This window comes from Arvicanthis niloticus, chromosome 14 (assembly GCF_011762505.2).
Source record: "Arvicanthis niloticus isolate mArvNil1 chromosome 14, mArvNil1.pat.X, whole genome shotgun sequence".
Taxonomy (NCBI): domain Eukaryota; kingdom Metazoa; phylum Chordata; class Mammalia; order Rodentia; family Muridae; genus Arvicanthis; species Arvicanthis niloticus.
In genome coordinates, this window is record NC_047671.1 from 25,293,267 (window position 1) to 25,308,087 (window position 14,821).

The 14,821-nt window shown below is 38.5% G+C and overlaps 1 protein-coding gene across 3 annotated transcripts in view; it reads left to right on the forward strand.

The window, feature by feature from the left end:
• Positions 1 to 3,334: 3,334 nt before the first annotated feature.
• The window catches only part of Txnl1 (thioredoxin like 1), a 33,389-nt gene continuing 21,902 nt past the window's right edge, over positions 3,335 to 14,821 (forward strand). For 2 of the 3 annotated variants that reach the window (XR_013103649.1, XR_013103650.1), the window contains exon 1: positions 3,374 to 3,680. Coding sequence is in view for 1 of the 3 variants with exons in the window: in XM_034518085.2 (XP_034373976.1) it covers positions 3,583 to 3,680 (98 nt within the window). In the remaining 2 variants the exon portion in view is untranslated. Of the gene's footprint in view, positions 3,681 to 14,821 lie in introns of all 3 variants that reach the window. The other variant, XM_034518085.2, reaches the window with a different exon arrangement.

Consider the following 14,821-nt stretch of genomic DNA (forward strand, 5'->3'; position numbering starts at 1 on the left):
TGGCTTGTATGGCTAGGATAGCTATGAATACTGTTGAACAAGTATAAAGAGTTGGCTATTGAGTCTTTTTAGTATATGCCAAGAAATGGTACAGCTGAATCATACAGTAGATTTATTTTTAGTTTTTTTGAGGATCTTTCATACTGATTTTCATAGTGGCTGCACACATTTGCATTTCCACCTGTACTGGCTGGTTTTGTGTCAACTTGACATAAGCTGGAGTTATCACAGAGAAAGGAGCCTCCCTTGAGGAAATGCCTCCATGAGGTCCAGCTATAAGGCATTTTCTCAATTAGTGATCAAGGGTGGGAGGCCCCAGCCCATTGTGGGTGGTGCCATCCCTGGGCTGGTAGTCCTGGGTTCTATAAGAAAGCAAGCTGAGCAAGCCAGTAAGCAGCATCCCTCCATGGCCTCTGCATCCACCCCTGCCTCCGAGTTCCTGGCCTGTGTGAGTTCCTGTCCTGATTTCCTTTGGTGGCAAACAGAATTTGGAAGTGTAAGCTGAATAGACCCTTTCCTCCCCAACTTGTTTCTTGGTCATGACGCTTTGTGCAGGAATAGAAAACCCTAAGACACCACCTGTAAGGAATTCAGGTTCCTCTTTCTTCAGAACCTACCACCATTTGTTATCAGTTGTGCTGTTGCTTTTTGCCATTCTGACAGGGGTGGGTGGCATTTCATTGAGTTGCTCTTTATCTCTATGTTGTGCCAATATCAGATTGTTTCTGTTACTGTAGCTCTACAATCTATCTTAATGTCTGGAAATCCCTAGTATTGTTCTTTTTGCTCAATTTGCTTTGGCTCTCTGGATTGTTTTCTGATTTTATATGCATTTTGTGATTTTTTTCTTTATTTCTATAAAGAATTTTTTGTGGGCATATTGATTGGAATTGCATTGAATCTGTAAACTACTTTTTATAAGGTGGTCGTTTTCACATCTTAATTCCACTGATTCATGAACACAGGTTACCTTCCCATATCTTAGTGTCTTTTTCTATCTCTTTCTCCAGAGCATTATAGTTTTCACTATAGAGGTCTTTCACCTCCTTAGTTAGTTTATTTCAAGATATTTTGTTGACTAGAATGATGTCGTAAATGGGAGTGTGCTCACAATGTCTTTCTCAGTGTTTGTTGTCGGTGTCATTATACATTTTTAACAACCTGGTTTGTGAAGTTTCTCAGTTATTTGGTCTATGGTCTAGTTACTTATATTAAAAACATCTGGGTGTTTGCCAATGACAGATTTAGAACAGAGGGAGGGAGGGGTTTTCCTTTCTCATACTCCTTGTGGTGGTTTCAATATGCTTGGCCTAGGGAGTTGAGTGGTACTATTAAGTGGTGTGGCCTTATTGAACAAAGTGTGTCACTGTGGAGGTGGTTAGCTTTGAGACCCTCCTCCTAGCTGCCTAGAAGCAAGTCTTTTCCTGCTGGGTTCCATCAAAATGTAGAACTCTCAGTTACTCATGCATCATGCCTGCCTAGACACTCCCATGCTTCCTGCCTTGATAATCATGAACTTAACTTCTGAAACTGTAAGCAAGCTCCAAATTTAAATGTTATCCTCTATAAGGCTATATGTCACAGTGTCTTTTCACAGCAATGAAATCCTAAGACACCTCTCCTATTTCCTAATTAGCTATCCTGTCTTAATTTAAGAAGATTGGTGTGGTGGTTTGAATATTTCTGTCCCATGGAGTGACACAATTAGGAGGTATAGCCTTGTTGGAGTAGATGTGGGCTTGTTGGAGGAAGTGTGTCACTGTGGGCATGGGCTTTAAGAACTTTGTTCTAGCTGCCTGGAAGCCAGTCTTCTCCTAGCAGCCTTCAGATGAAGATCTGAACTTTCAGCTCATCCATTACTATGCCTGCCTGGGTGTTGCCAAGGTCCTGCCTTGATGATAATGGACTGAATCTCTGAACCTGTAAGCCAGCCCCAATTACATGTTGTCCTTATAAGAGTTGCCTTGGTCATGGTGTCTGTTCAGAGCAGTAAAACCCTAAGACAGTTGATATCTTTGCCAATAATATTAATTTTCTTTTAAAAAACGACCAGATCAGCATCTTATCCTGCTCATGTAAAGCTAGAATGCAAAGGGAATCGCATACAAATTTTAAAAAGACCCCAGGAAACCACTCCTGCAGTCACCTCTCTGTCCCATTTATTCCCACAACTTCCCACTCTTTTAGACTTTCAGTTTGCAGACCCATGAGAAATTTCTGTTGTATAAGCCACTTTCTCCTGTGGTATTTTTGTTAACACCGCTCTAGCTGACTAACAACTGTTTATAAACAGTATTTGCTGGGTATTGTATATTTGGTCTAAACATCACTATAATTCACAATTCTGGAAAGTAGATATTAACACACTTCTCAGACAATAAAGACAAGGTTCAGAAAGGCTAACGGCTTGCCCATCCCTATAGGACCAGTTGTAGAGATTATGGAAAATTCTGCCAGATTCTATTAAAGTCATTACACTGATATAATATGAAAATATATAGTCTGATGCGTGTACTAAGGAAATATTGCCTATTATCTGCCCTTTCAGTCCACTTACACATGCTGGCTCCTCTATCTGAAGTATTTCTATTACCTTTCTCCTGCAAAATTGAATTATTTTTCTTTACTCAAAGCCCACCATTGGATGTATTTTCGTGCATTTTTACATCCTATATCAAATATATTTTTTTGAGAATTTCATACACGCACACGTATTTTTGATCACGCCAACCCCAGTTTCCTCCTGCTGCAGTGCCCCTGAATCTCCTTCCCATTTTCCCCTCTCCAAAACTCTACAAGATTGAGTTCTGAAGTTACTTCTACCCTTTACCCTGCGTCACAAGCTCGCCTCGCTTGCTTCCAACGTTCATATTTGTTAATTTTGTGTGTCACTAGACTCCAGATTCCTGAAGAAATGAGGGTGCCTCTTTTTGGCATAATTTGGGTACATTAATTCCGAATGTCTGCTCGGAGCACACCCGTATGTCATGACATCCATGAAGAAATGTTCCCATTATTTATTATGTGTCGAGTGGCTTGCCTAGAATACAAGCACTGAGGCTGTAGTCATGCGCCCTCAAAGGGAAGAAGGGTCCCTCAACCTGGTCTCTTCAAAGTCACCTCCTAGTCAAAACAAAGCAAGACAGGACAAAAGAGAACTTTAGGTCAGAGAAGCCAGTAGGGAAGCAACTCCAGAAGCACAGCGGAGCAGAGGAATCTAAGACCTGCGCCCTGCGTCCTGAGCCGTTCCGGTAGTGCAAGCCTCAGGTAGGCACGCAAACGGAAGTCGGAAGTCGCGGAAATGACGTCAAACGCGCACGGGCCGAGGCTCCCTCAGCGCGGTGGCTGCTGGGTGCTGCGCGCCTTGCCGCTCTAGCTCCCCTCCCAGCCCGCGTCTCCTCCCCCTCCGCTCGCCTGCTCCCTGGCGTGACTCGGCACTCGCCGCTCCGGGAGGACACGTCGTGGTCGCCGTTCCCGCCCAGGCCCCGGCCTCCTGCAGCCTCTCTCCGGCCTCTCCTGGGCTTTCTTCTTAAGTTTTGAGGCCGGAAGCGTTGTGGCCGCCCTGCCGGGCTGTCTGTGAGGATGGTGGGAGTGAAGCCGGTCGGGAGCGATCCAGATTTCCAGCCGGAGCTGAGTGGAGCGGGCTCCAGACTTGCTGTGGTCAAGTTCACCATGAGAGGGTAAGGCCGAGTCTGGGTCCTCCTGGCATTCCTTTATGGGTCCCTGCTTCCCCGGCCTCCCCGCCCCCATTTTCCGGGTCCCAGTTCTCCTGTCGTCTTATGCTCTGGAATGTCCGGTGGTGACTACAGCCCAGGCCGCCGCCAGGATTAGGCCTCAGCTCCAGAGTGCGGGTCTCTGATGTGCAGAGGAGGCTTCCTGACGGGCACAGAGGCCACTCTGGCGGGTCCCGCCGCTCAGGACATGCCTGCCGCTGAGTTTAAATTCGCAGAAGTGTCTGCTCTTGGGGGCGGCCCGCGACGTTTCCAGGTTGTAGGAATCTCGGTCTCTACTACTTGCGCCGCTCCCTGTCTTTGGGAAGAGCCAACGATCATTTGCATTTTAGTGTCTCTGAAAGCGTCATTTTCCAAACACGTTGATTTCTCTTCACCTGCATTTTCTGCAAAGCCTTTGAAAGATCCAGATGAGGGTGTCCACCTAGTCGGAATAATCTGTAGTCTTAAGGCCTAGTTGGTGCATTTTGAATTAATGTTGGGACAGTGTTTTTAATGCACATAACATGTTTTGTTCCAGGCATCGTTTTGTCTTAAAGCTCCTCTGTGTTTGCAGATTACAGACACAAAATACAATTTGTACATGGCTCTGGTTAGACAGACCTGTGTTTGTCCAAATTGCGTTTTTAACTTGATGGTTTAAGATGCTAGGAATGTGCAAAGATGTTAACTGATCTAAAGGACAAAAAGCTGGAGGATCGCTTTTGTGTGTGTGTGTGTGTAATAATGTTCTCGTCTGCAATTGGAACTAGGCCCTAAGAGCCAAAACTCAGTGTGTATTTACAGAGCCCTTGAATGTAGCAGTACCAAGTTAAAAGGTTTAGAGATATTCATTTGACCACATGGCATTATTTACACACAAACCAATTGGGACCCAGTTTATGTAACAGTTTACTTGCCTGTGTTATTGTGTTTTTTTTTTTTTTTTTCTTAAAGCCAGAGAAAAATTTAGTTTCTAGTACAGGATTCAGTAAATGTTGTGTATAAGATGTAGCTAGCTTTAGGGGATCAGGGTACAAGTAGAGAAGAAAACAAGTTATAAGGGTTTTGTTGGTGTTTGTTTTGCTTTGGGGCCGATCGCCCATAGAATTGAAAGGGGGGCCGGGTAAATTAATAGAGAAGTAGAGTCCCCATGTGATACACGGATACTTTTACTAAATTGAAGGGGTCAGGCTCTATCGTGTATTAAGACATGTCTCAAAGGAGTATCAGAATTCTAGAAACATCTCAGTCTTCCATGTTTATAGCTTTTATCCTAGACAAGTAGCTGCTCACAGTGAAAGAGAGCATATGGCTTCAGCAGGAATCTTATTTGTAGTCCATCCTTCTACTTGTGGGCAATTGCAGCTTTTACACTCTTGTCACTTGGTGATTTAGTTTGGCCTTACCATGCAGAGGCAGGATAATAACTAGTTATTGATAGCAGTGAGAAAGGTGGAGAGACGTTGCTATTGATGGAACTTTTCTGTTAGCAGTGTGCAGTCATTTTTAATATACATGTAGGAACTGATTGTTAAAGAGCTAGGTTACTTATTATTAAAATGCTTTAATGGAGTGAAAATTCCTTTCCTTTGTAAAAACTTAAAGCAAATAAATGCTTACATGTGGAGAACATTTTTAGTGTAAAAGAGTATTTAGGTAATGTTTATAAATCTAGTGAGGTTGTGTTTTGCCCTTAACATTCTTTCTGTTTTTAAGTATCTTTACCATTCTTTCAATGTGGGCAATCAAGGCACTCCTCTCTGAGGTCATTGCAGTGTTACTGGCTTTATTTATACTTTGTGACCTGCAAGTAACTGTCCAATAAAGTCTTCTCAGAAACTGCTCAGGGAAAGTTAATGTTACCTCATTTTAGGTTGAGGGCATAATTTCCTCTAGTGCCCAATTGTTTACTTCAACTATGTATTTTAAGCTAAATTGCATATGTCTTATCAGCCATTGCTCTAAGTTAATTTTCCTCAAGCAGTGTGTCTATGGCTTTGTTTAAGTATGTGCAGCTGCTCTTTGGTTTTTGCACAGAGCCCTTGAACATACTGGGTAAGCACCTTACCAGTGAGTTAAACTCCAAGCTCTGGTTTTCTTTCTTTTCTTGTTTTCTTTTTTCTAATCCCCTTTCTCTCCCCTTCCCCCATAAGGGTTAACCAGGGTTTCTCTGGCTTTACTGGAACTCACTATGTAGACCAGGCCGGCCTCAAAATCACAAGAGATTGATCCACTTGCCTCTGCTATCCAGTGCTAGGATAAAAGGCATGTTCTACCATGGCTGGCCTTCATTTTCCTTTTTATAGTAAAATATATATGACATAAAATTGATGATTTTGGTGCTGTGTGTATGTCCCTAGCCTTCTGAATGCTGGAATTACAGGCATGCACCACTACGTGGAGTCATTTTTAGCAGTTTCAAAGAGTATAATTCAGGGGTGTTACGTGCATTCACAATATTGTGCAATATTTACCTTTATTTTCTGAAATAGCTATTTCATTCCAAGCAGAAACTCCCTGTTGTTAAGTAGAAATACCCTGTGCTCACTTCTCCAGAAGAACAAAACTCTGTTAGATCCCACTCTCCCATGTCCACTGGCTTCTCTGATCATCTGTGCTTTCTGTCTCTATGAATTTGCTTGTTTTAGGCAGCGCATGTGAGTGGACTATGACAGTGTATGCTGCCTTTCTTCTCTTAGTCATTTCACATAGTATATTTTCAAGATTCATCTGCAGTAAAGGATGTCTCAGGAGTTTATTCCTTTTCTTCATCTCTTGATGACACTTGTGTTTACTTGTAGCTGTTAGTAAGGAACGCTACTGTGGACATTGGCATATTACATCTTTCTCAGTGTCTGCTTTAATTCATTCTTTTTGATAAAGATTGCTTTGAATGCATTAATTCTGTCTGCATTATACTCTTAAGCCTATCATCAGTTCAGTTTACTAATACTTTCCTGGCAAGATGAGCATATTAAGCTGTTTATACTGTTAAGAGACTGAATTCTATATGTTAAGTATCTATTCTGGCAAGATTTCTAAAATAATTGTCTCCAAATAGTTGCTTCTTAAATATAGCCAGATACATTGAGTGGTTGTCGACAGTGCCATTTTATTGTTTTGGTTTGTGGGTATACTAAGCTAAAAGAATGTAGTTTCTTCCCTAATAGTATAATAAGATTTTTATCTTGAAGTGGTGAATATATCATAGTTTTCTTCAGTTATTTGAGTCTTCCTGTTATAGACAGTTTCCTCTGTATTTTATTTTCTTAAAGCAGGCCTTATTTTGTAATTGATTAGGTATTTATAGTTACCATTCAGAGAGGATGCTAGTGGTGTATATGAGGATATTGAGTTCCTGTAGTACATTAGCTTGTTTTGCTTAAAAGTATATTACTGCTGGGCGGTGGTGGCGCACGCCTTTAATCCCAGCACTTGGGAGGTAGAGGCAGGCGGATTTCTGAGTTCGAGGCCAGCCTGGTCTACAGAGTTAGTTCCAGGACAGCCAGGGCTACACAGAGAAACCCTGTCTCGAAAAACCAAAAAAAAAAAAAAAAAAAAAAAAAAAAAAAAAAAGTATATTACTAACATGTGCAGTGTATCAGTTACATATTGCAAAATTGCTGAGGACTGAAAGTAATTTACCAAAATAAGAGCCCAGTATCCTGCAGGAGCTAGACAGATAAATACTTGTGACTGATGTAGGTGAAGTGGTGAAGACCGGGACATGCTGAGGCCTAGGAGTAAAGTTTCAGTCAGAAGTGTTTGTTTGTTTGTTTGTTCTTGGCATGGAGAGTGGAGGTCTTTGATAACTAACATTCATGAAGACACAAATTACTAAACTGTGTAGCTTGATAAATTTTCCAAGGTCCACATTCATATAACCAATACTAAGTAAGAAATACACCATTATTAACAACCCCAATTCTTGCATCCTTAGGCTCCTTCTTCCCTTCACTTCTCACACTCTTAGTTTTGCCTAAACTTAAACCATATAAAAACAGAATTGTATTTTATAGATTGCTCCTTTTCAAGAGGATATAATTTCTTCAAGAGTGTGTAGGATATAGTATATGCCTATTGCTTTATAAATAACAGCAGCTAAACAGTGGAGATCTCTATGGACTTTTTGGGATGGTAGGTAAAGATTTTGGAGAGTTTTTAGTTTTGGCTGGGGATTGAACCCAGGGACTCCTACGTGCCAGGCAAATGCTCTGTTGTTGAGCTTTTTTCCTAGCCCTGTTCTTGGTAGCTGAAAAACTTTAAATGAGGTGAAAATAATTTAACATCTTTGTGAATTGTGCAATATAGCAGGTGGCCAAAGTGTATTATTTTATTAATAAAGTTTAATTATTAAAATAGGTGTATTTTATGTGATTTACATAACCAGTTACAGATACAGCTTCATTTTAGTAACTACAGTACATTTAGAAATGGCCTGTTTGAAACTTATCCCCTATGGAAAAACAAGCCCTTATGAAATAAGGCTTTAAGAGTGCATACATTTTCTTTATCCACAGTTGTATATATATTTATACAAGCTTTGCTCAAAATAAAAGCACTGGTTATTGTAGAAGGTAGGGGGAAGAATTTGATGAGTCTCATTTAACATTAGAGCTAGAAGGAGAAAAATTTATTACTAAAAACTCAATAACTCTTTTAAAACGAACTGGGATTGGATTAGATTTATGAATTGTCTGTACCACTTGTGACCCTTTTGACTAAGGTGTTATTTAACTTTTGGCCTTCAGTTCTTTTTTATTTGTTTATTTGTTTGTTTCTTTGATTGTTTGTTTTAAATGGGTCCCTCTTTTATTGTAGCCCTGGCTGTCCCCGAACTTGCTATGTAGACCAGGCTGGCTTCCCATTTGCAGAGATCAACCTTCCTCTGCCTTCCCAGTGCTGGGATGGAAAGTGTGTACCCCGCATCTCGTCATAATTTGCTTTTTCAATACTTATTTACATCTAGTGTTATCAGTAGTGTCAGGTTTGAGTCTGTCCTTTGCTATAGTTCTCATTGCCCCACTTGCCTTTATTCTTTACTTTCTTGTACTATTTTTGCCAATTAATTCTTTGGTTCTACTATATCATAAGTTTTATAAATTTTAAAATTATTTTACATAGTATTTTAAATATTTTTCTCTCCATTAGTGTTAAATTTTATGTATATTTGGTTACTTAAAATATCTCATGTGTCAATGATACCTAAATTTTTATTTAGCCAGACCTATCTCTCTGCCTCCAGAGTACTGGGATTAAAGGCATGTGTTACCCCACCAAGCCCTATTCTTCAGTTCTTGGTAGGTGATTATGCTAGGTTACATCAGTTTTATTTTATTTTAATTTTTTTTGAGAATTTTATTCATGAGAACTGTACTTACATATTAACACTTTTCCCCACTCTCAACTCTCCCCATTTCCTCCTCTCCCCTTCAAATTTATGACCTCTTTATTGTTACATATATGCACCATCCAGCAGGGCAGTGGACTAGGGCTGGAGGACTACCTGAAAGAGAGAATCTGGGAACAGGGGTACGCAAAGAATGCGACGCCTTGTCTATAGTCTGACCAAACCATAATTTTAATTTTTTCACATGGGGGTTATATACACATAGAAGCAGGATGTGGGGAGGTGGGTGACATAGGATCTTCTTTGTTTCTGGAGAGTGCAGGTGTTCTCAGAGTGAGTACAGATGTCTTTCAGAACAGGATATTGGCTGGGTGAAAAGTTCACAGAAGAAGCAGGGCAGAACAGGTCACTATGTACCTGTCCATAAGATCTATTGGTCATTTATTCTTATCTAAGTTAGTACTTTCCCACCAAAACTACCTGTCCATACAATCCATGATTATTTTGTTGTTATCTAGACTGATACTTTCCACCAGGGCTACCTGTCTGCTAGATCTCTAGTTATCTAGGGTTAGTGCTTTCCCACAGAGACCAAGACTTTATGTCAGTAGGTATGTATGGCTGACTTAGGCCTTTGGCTGACTTAAGCCATTAATGTATAAGCAAGGTTGCTCCCAACATCTCCTCCCTTCTCTCAGTATAGAAGTGCCGTGGTGATTCTAATCTTGCCAAAGCAGGGATAGAGGTCTGATCTCCAGTAATTAAAGGCCACCTTATAATGGTTCCGGTCCTCCTGGCGTTGTCCAGTGAGGCATGGGGGCCATACCTGTCCCGATGTCTTTTTTCTGGAGAGGGTATACTTTTGACATAACCCTTATGCAGTCAGGCTTGTCCCTCAGGGAATCCAGAAAGATATTTTTAATTTTTATTTTTATATTCCCTTGCAGTGCTTAACCTCGCAGCCTAAGCAAGAATTTAGATTGCCAGTCAGAGGGGGTGGCACCTCTCTGCTTGGTCTAGGGGCGGAAGTCCCCTCTTTTAGGTAGTGTGGAGGTGAGTTTTGGGAATACTCTGGGTAGAACATCATCTCGTCTTGAGTCTTGTGGTTCTTCATAGCTAACTTACAATAATAGACCTAAATAGGTTTTGTTGTCAAGTTATTTATCTATTATTTTACAAAATTGGTGAGCCTATTCAATGCCCAGAAATCAAAAGGAATAAGCAAAAATGAAGGAAGTAAGGTTAACAATCATGGAGAGGTTGAAAACCGATTTTTGTACTAGCTCTCATCTTTCTCTCTTATGCTCTCTTTAACCATCCCTGTCTTGTCTATGTAAAAGCAACATTCTTCTTTAAGGGCTCTACACAGTCTAGAGCTGTACACAGTCTTTTCTGTTGTAAAAGAGTAAATCAAGTCCAATAAAATCCTTTTTAGTTTTTGGAGGATCACTTCAGACAGCAAAATGAGGGATTTCTCCAGATTAATGATATCAGTCTCTAGCTGTTTGATGTCCTTGTCACTGGCCCTTTGAAGGTCTGAATAGTATAAGTCTGGAAGCCAGCATCAGGATTAGAACCTCCAACAGCAACTACCACGGGTGATTCATTTTTACCTGGAAAGGAAAAAGAAGGGAATTCTCAGGGAGATTTCTCTTCCCTGGATATCAGTTGTTTATTTATATCTTATTTATAATTGGGCCTGGCTTCATGGGGGTATCTATTTATTTCATTAATTTTTTTGGCAGCCATTTAGCTGTGCCTTCTTTGGTATCAGAGGCATATCAGTTCTCGACCCCATGTAAGAACTGGGTCTGGGCCATTCCATTTAAAAGTAAGAGGGTCCTTCTACATAACTGTGGCATAGTTTTTATTGGCCTCTGCGTGCCAGAGGCAATCAGCAGCAGATTTGTCATAAGCGTCTAGATTTAGAAAATTGAGAATGAACAAGACATGATGGAGAGTATTTCTGGGAGACTCCTTCTGGGAGTGTAGCTCCCCCTTTTTTGTTTTTAAAAGCCAATTTTTAGACTTCTTCGTAAAACCAGGGCAGAATCACCAGTAGCTGTTTCTCCAATACTCAGAGAGTTATGAAGAGAATTTTTAAGTTTCATAATATTTGTTTTATAATACCTTGTCTTTGAGGATTATAAGGAGTCTCAGTAATATGGGTAATATTATTAAATTATCAACAAAACATCTCAAATGTCTGACTGTAACAGTCAGTTTTATCTATCTTAATCTGATATGGAATACCAAGCATAAAAAGATAACGTAGGCAATAATTAATTGCATTTTTAATTGTTTCTCCTGTTAAAGTAATTGTAACTAGAAAGCCTAAAAAAGGTGTCAAATCACATATACATATTTTAATTTTCTAAAATCAGAAATGAGTAACAGCCACTTATTGTAATTGATTAGATATAAGTCCTCAAGTATTACCAACATTATGAAAAATTGAGGACACTAAAAACAAATTTTTGTAATTTGACTTATATACTCTAGAAATATCCAATTATTATCTCAAGCTACTATTATTAAACATATGTAATAATCACTAAGCAATAACACCACTTTGGAGCAGATCTCTGTAGATCTACAAAGATGTACTATCTTCTGGTGATGTTATGTAGACAAATAGATGACCTATTAGTCTTAATGATGATCTTATAAAAACTTTTCAAAATTATATTCATGATTCTTAAGCTCTTTTATAACGAGACTGTTACTAGGCATAGTCAAAACTGTAATAAGAACTGTCAGTCTCGAGTATGATCAATTAATTGTTCTTAGATAATAACCAGACTTTTTTCCACTCAGAACACATTCCAAGAGGTTATAAAACAATTGTCAAAGATCATTAAAAGGGAACCAACAATTTATCATAGGTGTTAGGACAAAAAATAAAATATTGTCTGGGCTTATCTACACAAATCTTCACTGATAACTCAGTTATAGTTTTAAACATTCAGTGAACTTGTGGAGCCAGGCAGGTAATGGATGTTTAGCCATATAATTACTTTTAATAAATATGTATATAACATTTTCTATTATAAACTTTTATCTCAATTTATGATTTAATTTTTGGTGTGAATTTGTAATAAACTTTAAAACATGTGATCATATATCTTAAAAAATATACTGAGGACAAAAAGACAAGAGGGCAAATATAAGAGAGAGATAAAACAGAACTCTGTCTTTCCCTACTTACATAAAGTAGAACTGTTTTCCTTTTCTCAAATAAAATAGTTTTCTTTCTACTTTTTCCTTAGATTGCTTTTATAGAAAACTTTTTTTACTCTTAATAATAAGCTCTGTAATAACCTTTTTAAGTGGCCTCAGACTAGCAGGCATAAGTTAGAGCCCAGCAATTCTTGTTGAGATTAAACAAAGGCTGTTTATTTAATTTTTGGCTGTTTTGAGGATGAGGTGCTAAGTGCCAAAAACTGCAGTTTCTGGCCTCAAAGAATCACAAAAGGCAGATCAGCTACAGTGGCATAGCAACCCAGATAAACTTTTATTATACCCCAATGTAAAGAATAAGATTATATGGCCAGTTGTTTTTATAAGGTCTGTAATCTATCCGATATACAAATTTATTATGGCATTTTTCTGAGGTCCAGGCAATTCAGTATGAGCTCTTAAATGTCTTATAGAATTAAGGGAAAATACATGTTTCTTAAATTGAGCTTTATTTGTAAAATTTAAAAATTAGCGATATCTAGAAAAGGAACAATTTTAAACAATTATAAACCATGAGCTATATACTAGCTATGAGTATACAAATTCAAAGCTTAATTTTTTGTATTTTAAATAGTGTCTACAGCACATAGTTCAATTATCTGTGCTGTAGCGGGGGGAAACTCAAGAGAGTAAACATGTAATCTAATTATATATATTGTCTTCCCACTAGATGAGCTGTTTATTAATATAGTAAACATTTTTTTATGAGCGCTCTCTCTCTCTCTCTCTCTCTCTCTATATATATATATATGTGTATGTATATACTCATAAGAAATATAAAAGCATGTATAGAGGAAAACTAACAAATTAATCAAATAATAGATCAAATATCTATTCTTTAATAACCAATTTTATTATTATTTAGAATAAGAAATATTTCATTAAGTTCTTCCTTAAGATACCTTTGTGATCTTAACCTATAATTTTATATTAACACAGCAACAGCTTCAAAACAGGATGTTAAAACTTCTTTTGGAAATAAATATAAATTTATATTAATGATCTCTATCAAAGGACTGTTATAAAACAGCCAACAACTAATCTATATAATATATCTATTAATAACGGCTTCTTATACTTTCTGTGAAATTATTCTTTTATCGGTTAATTGTAGAGGAAAATTAGGGTTTGTATCTCTGAAGAACATTAAACAGAGGTTTAAGTCCTCTTGTGGTGAGCTTAAGATAAAATAAGCAAACTATCTTTTCTTATTTGAGTTTTTTTTTGTGTCACAATTTATTTAGAAATATAACTGATGTCTCAAATATTGAAAAGATATTATCTTTGGATGTTTTCTGGAGCAATAAGCACTCTCTAAAATTTTAAAGCTCATTGTATGAGAGCAGAGGCTTGTATTAAAACTCCCTTAGAGGGATCAACTAATAAGCCAATTGTATAACAAAAAGAAGGTGTTTATCAGGTTCTTGTTTGATCCCAGATAAAAACTCTTACAGAGATCTCTGTTATACATCTGACTTTTGAATGACTCTAACTCTGAATAACCAGTTTTAATCTAGCTTTTTGTTACCAAAATTATAAATTTTAATCATACCCAATAATATACAACCAGGATATACAGAGCATATTTATATTTTTAAAATCAATCAAGAATAAACATAAATGCACATCCAAACAAATTTTTTATACCTTTTTTAGCTGTAATTTTAAGGGGGAAAAAAGCATCCTATCACTTGTTAAACCAGAAAAACTACTATCAATTCTTTTACTACAGAAGCCAAAAAACTGTTGGCCCCCTTCCAAGAGCTGCTTATGGAAGCAGTTAACTCCTGCCAGGGCTCAGCACACAGGCCAGCCACTGAGCAGGGTCATTTATCAGCCTCTGTTGTGTAAATTGAAGCTGCTTTTAAGCAGGTTTTAAATTAAATTGAGGGGTGGATAGCAAGCAGTTTTAACCAGTTTTTCATTTGAACGTGAAACACAGAACAACAATCATTCAGACAATGAAACAAAAATAAACAATTGACACACCTGGACAGATTGGGGCGCCAAAGACACACAATAGACAGAGAAAGCAGAACTGAGAATCTCTCCAGTAGGAACCAGAGAGAGTCCCCCTGATTCTCTCTTGCTCCCAGTAGGGCTCTGTAATAAGCGCTCTCTCGCTCTCTCGCTCTCTAGCTCTCTCGCTCTCTAGCTCTCTAGCTCTCTCGCTCTCTCTCCCCACGCCAGAGAGCAGACAACTGTTTTAGCCCATTCTCTCTCTCATTTTCAAGGTTTAACTTTTTATCTCCTCTGTAGGAGGTATATATCAATAATCCCCTCTTGGAAAAAACAGCCCTAATAAAATCAAAGAATTTTTAAAAGTAGCAGATCTTTTAGCAATGAACTGGATGTGTAATGGGAAATCTATGGGAGGAAGAAACCAGTTCTTGGAGCTGAACTTGAGGGTGATGGCAGGAGGCCATCTCCGCTTAAAGTTTCCTGAATGACTTGGTGGTTAGGGGTGAACCAACGTGTCTGACATGGTGGGAATGACATCTGTCTGCTCCTGTTGTAG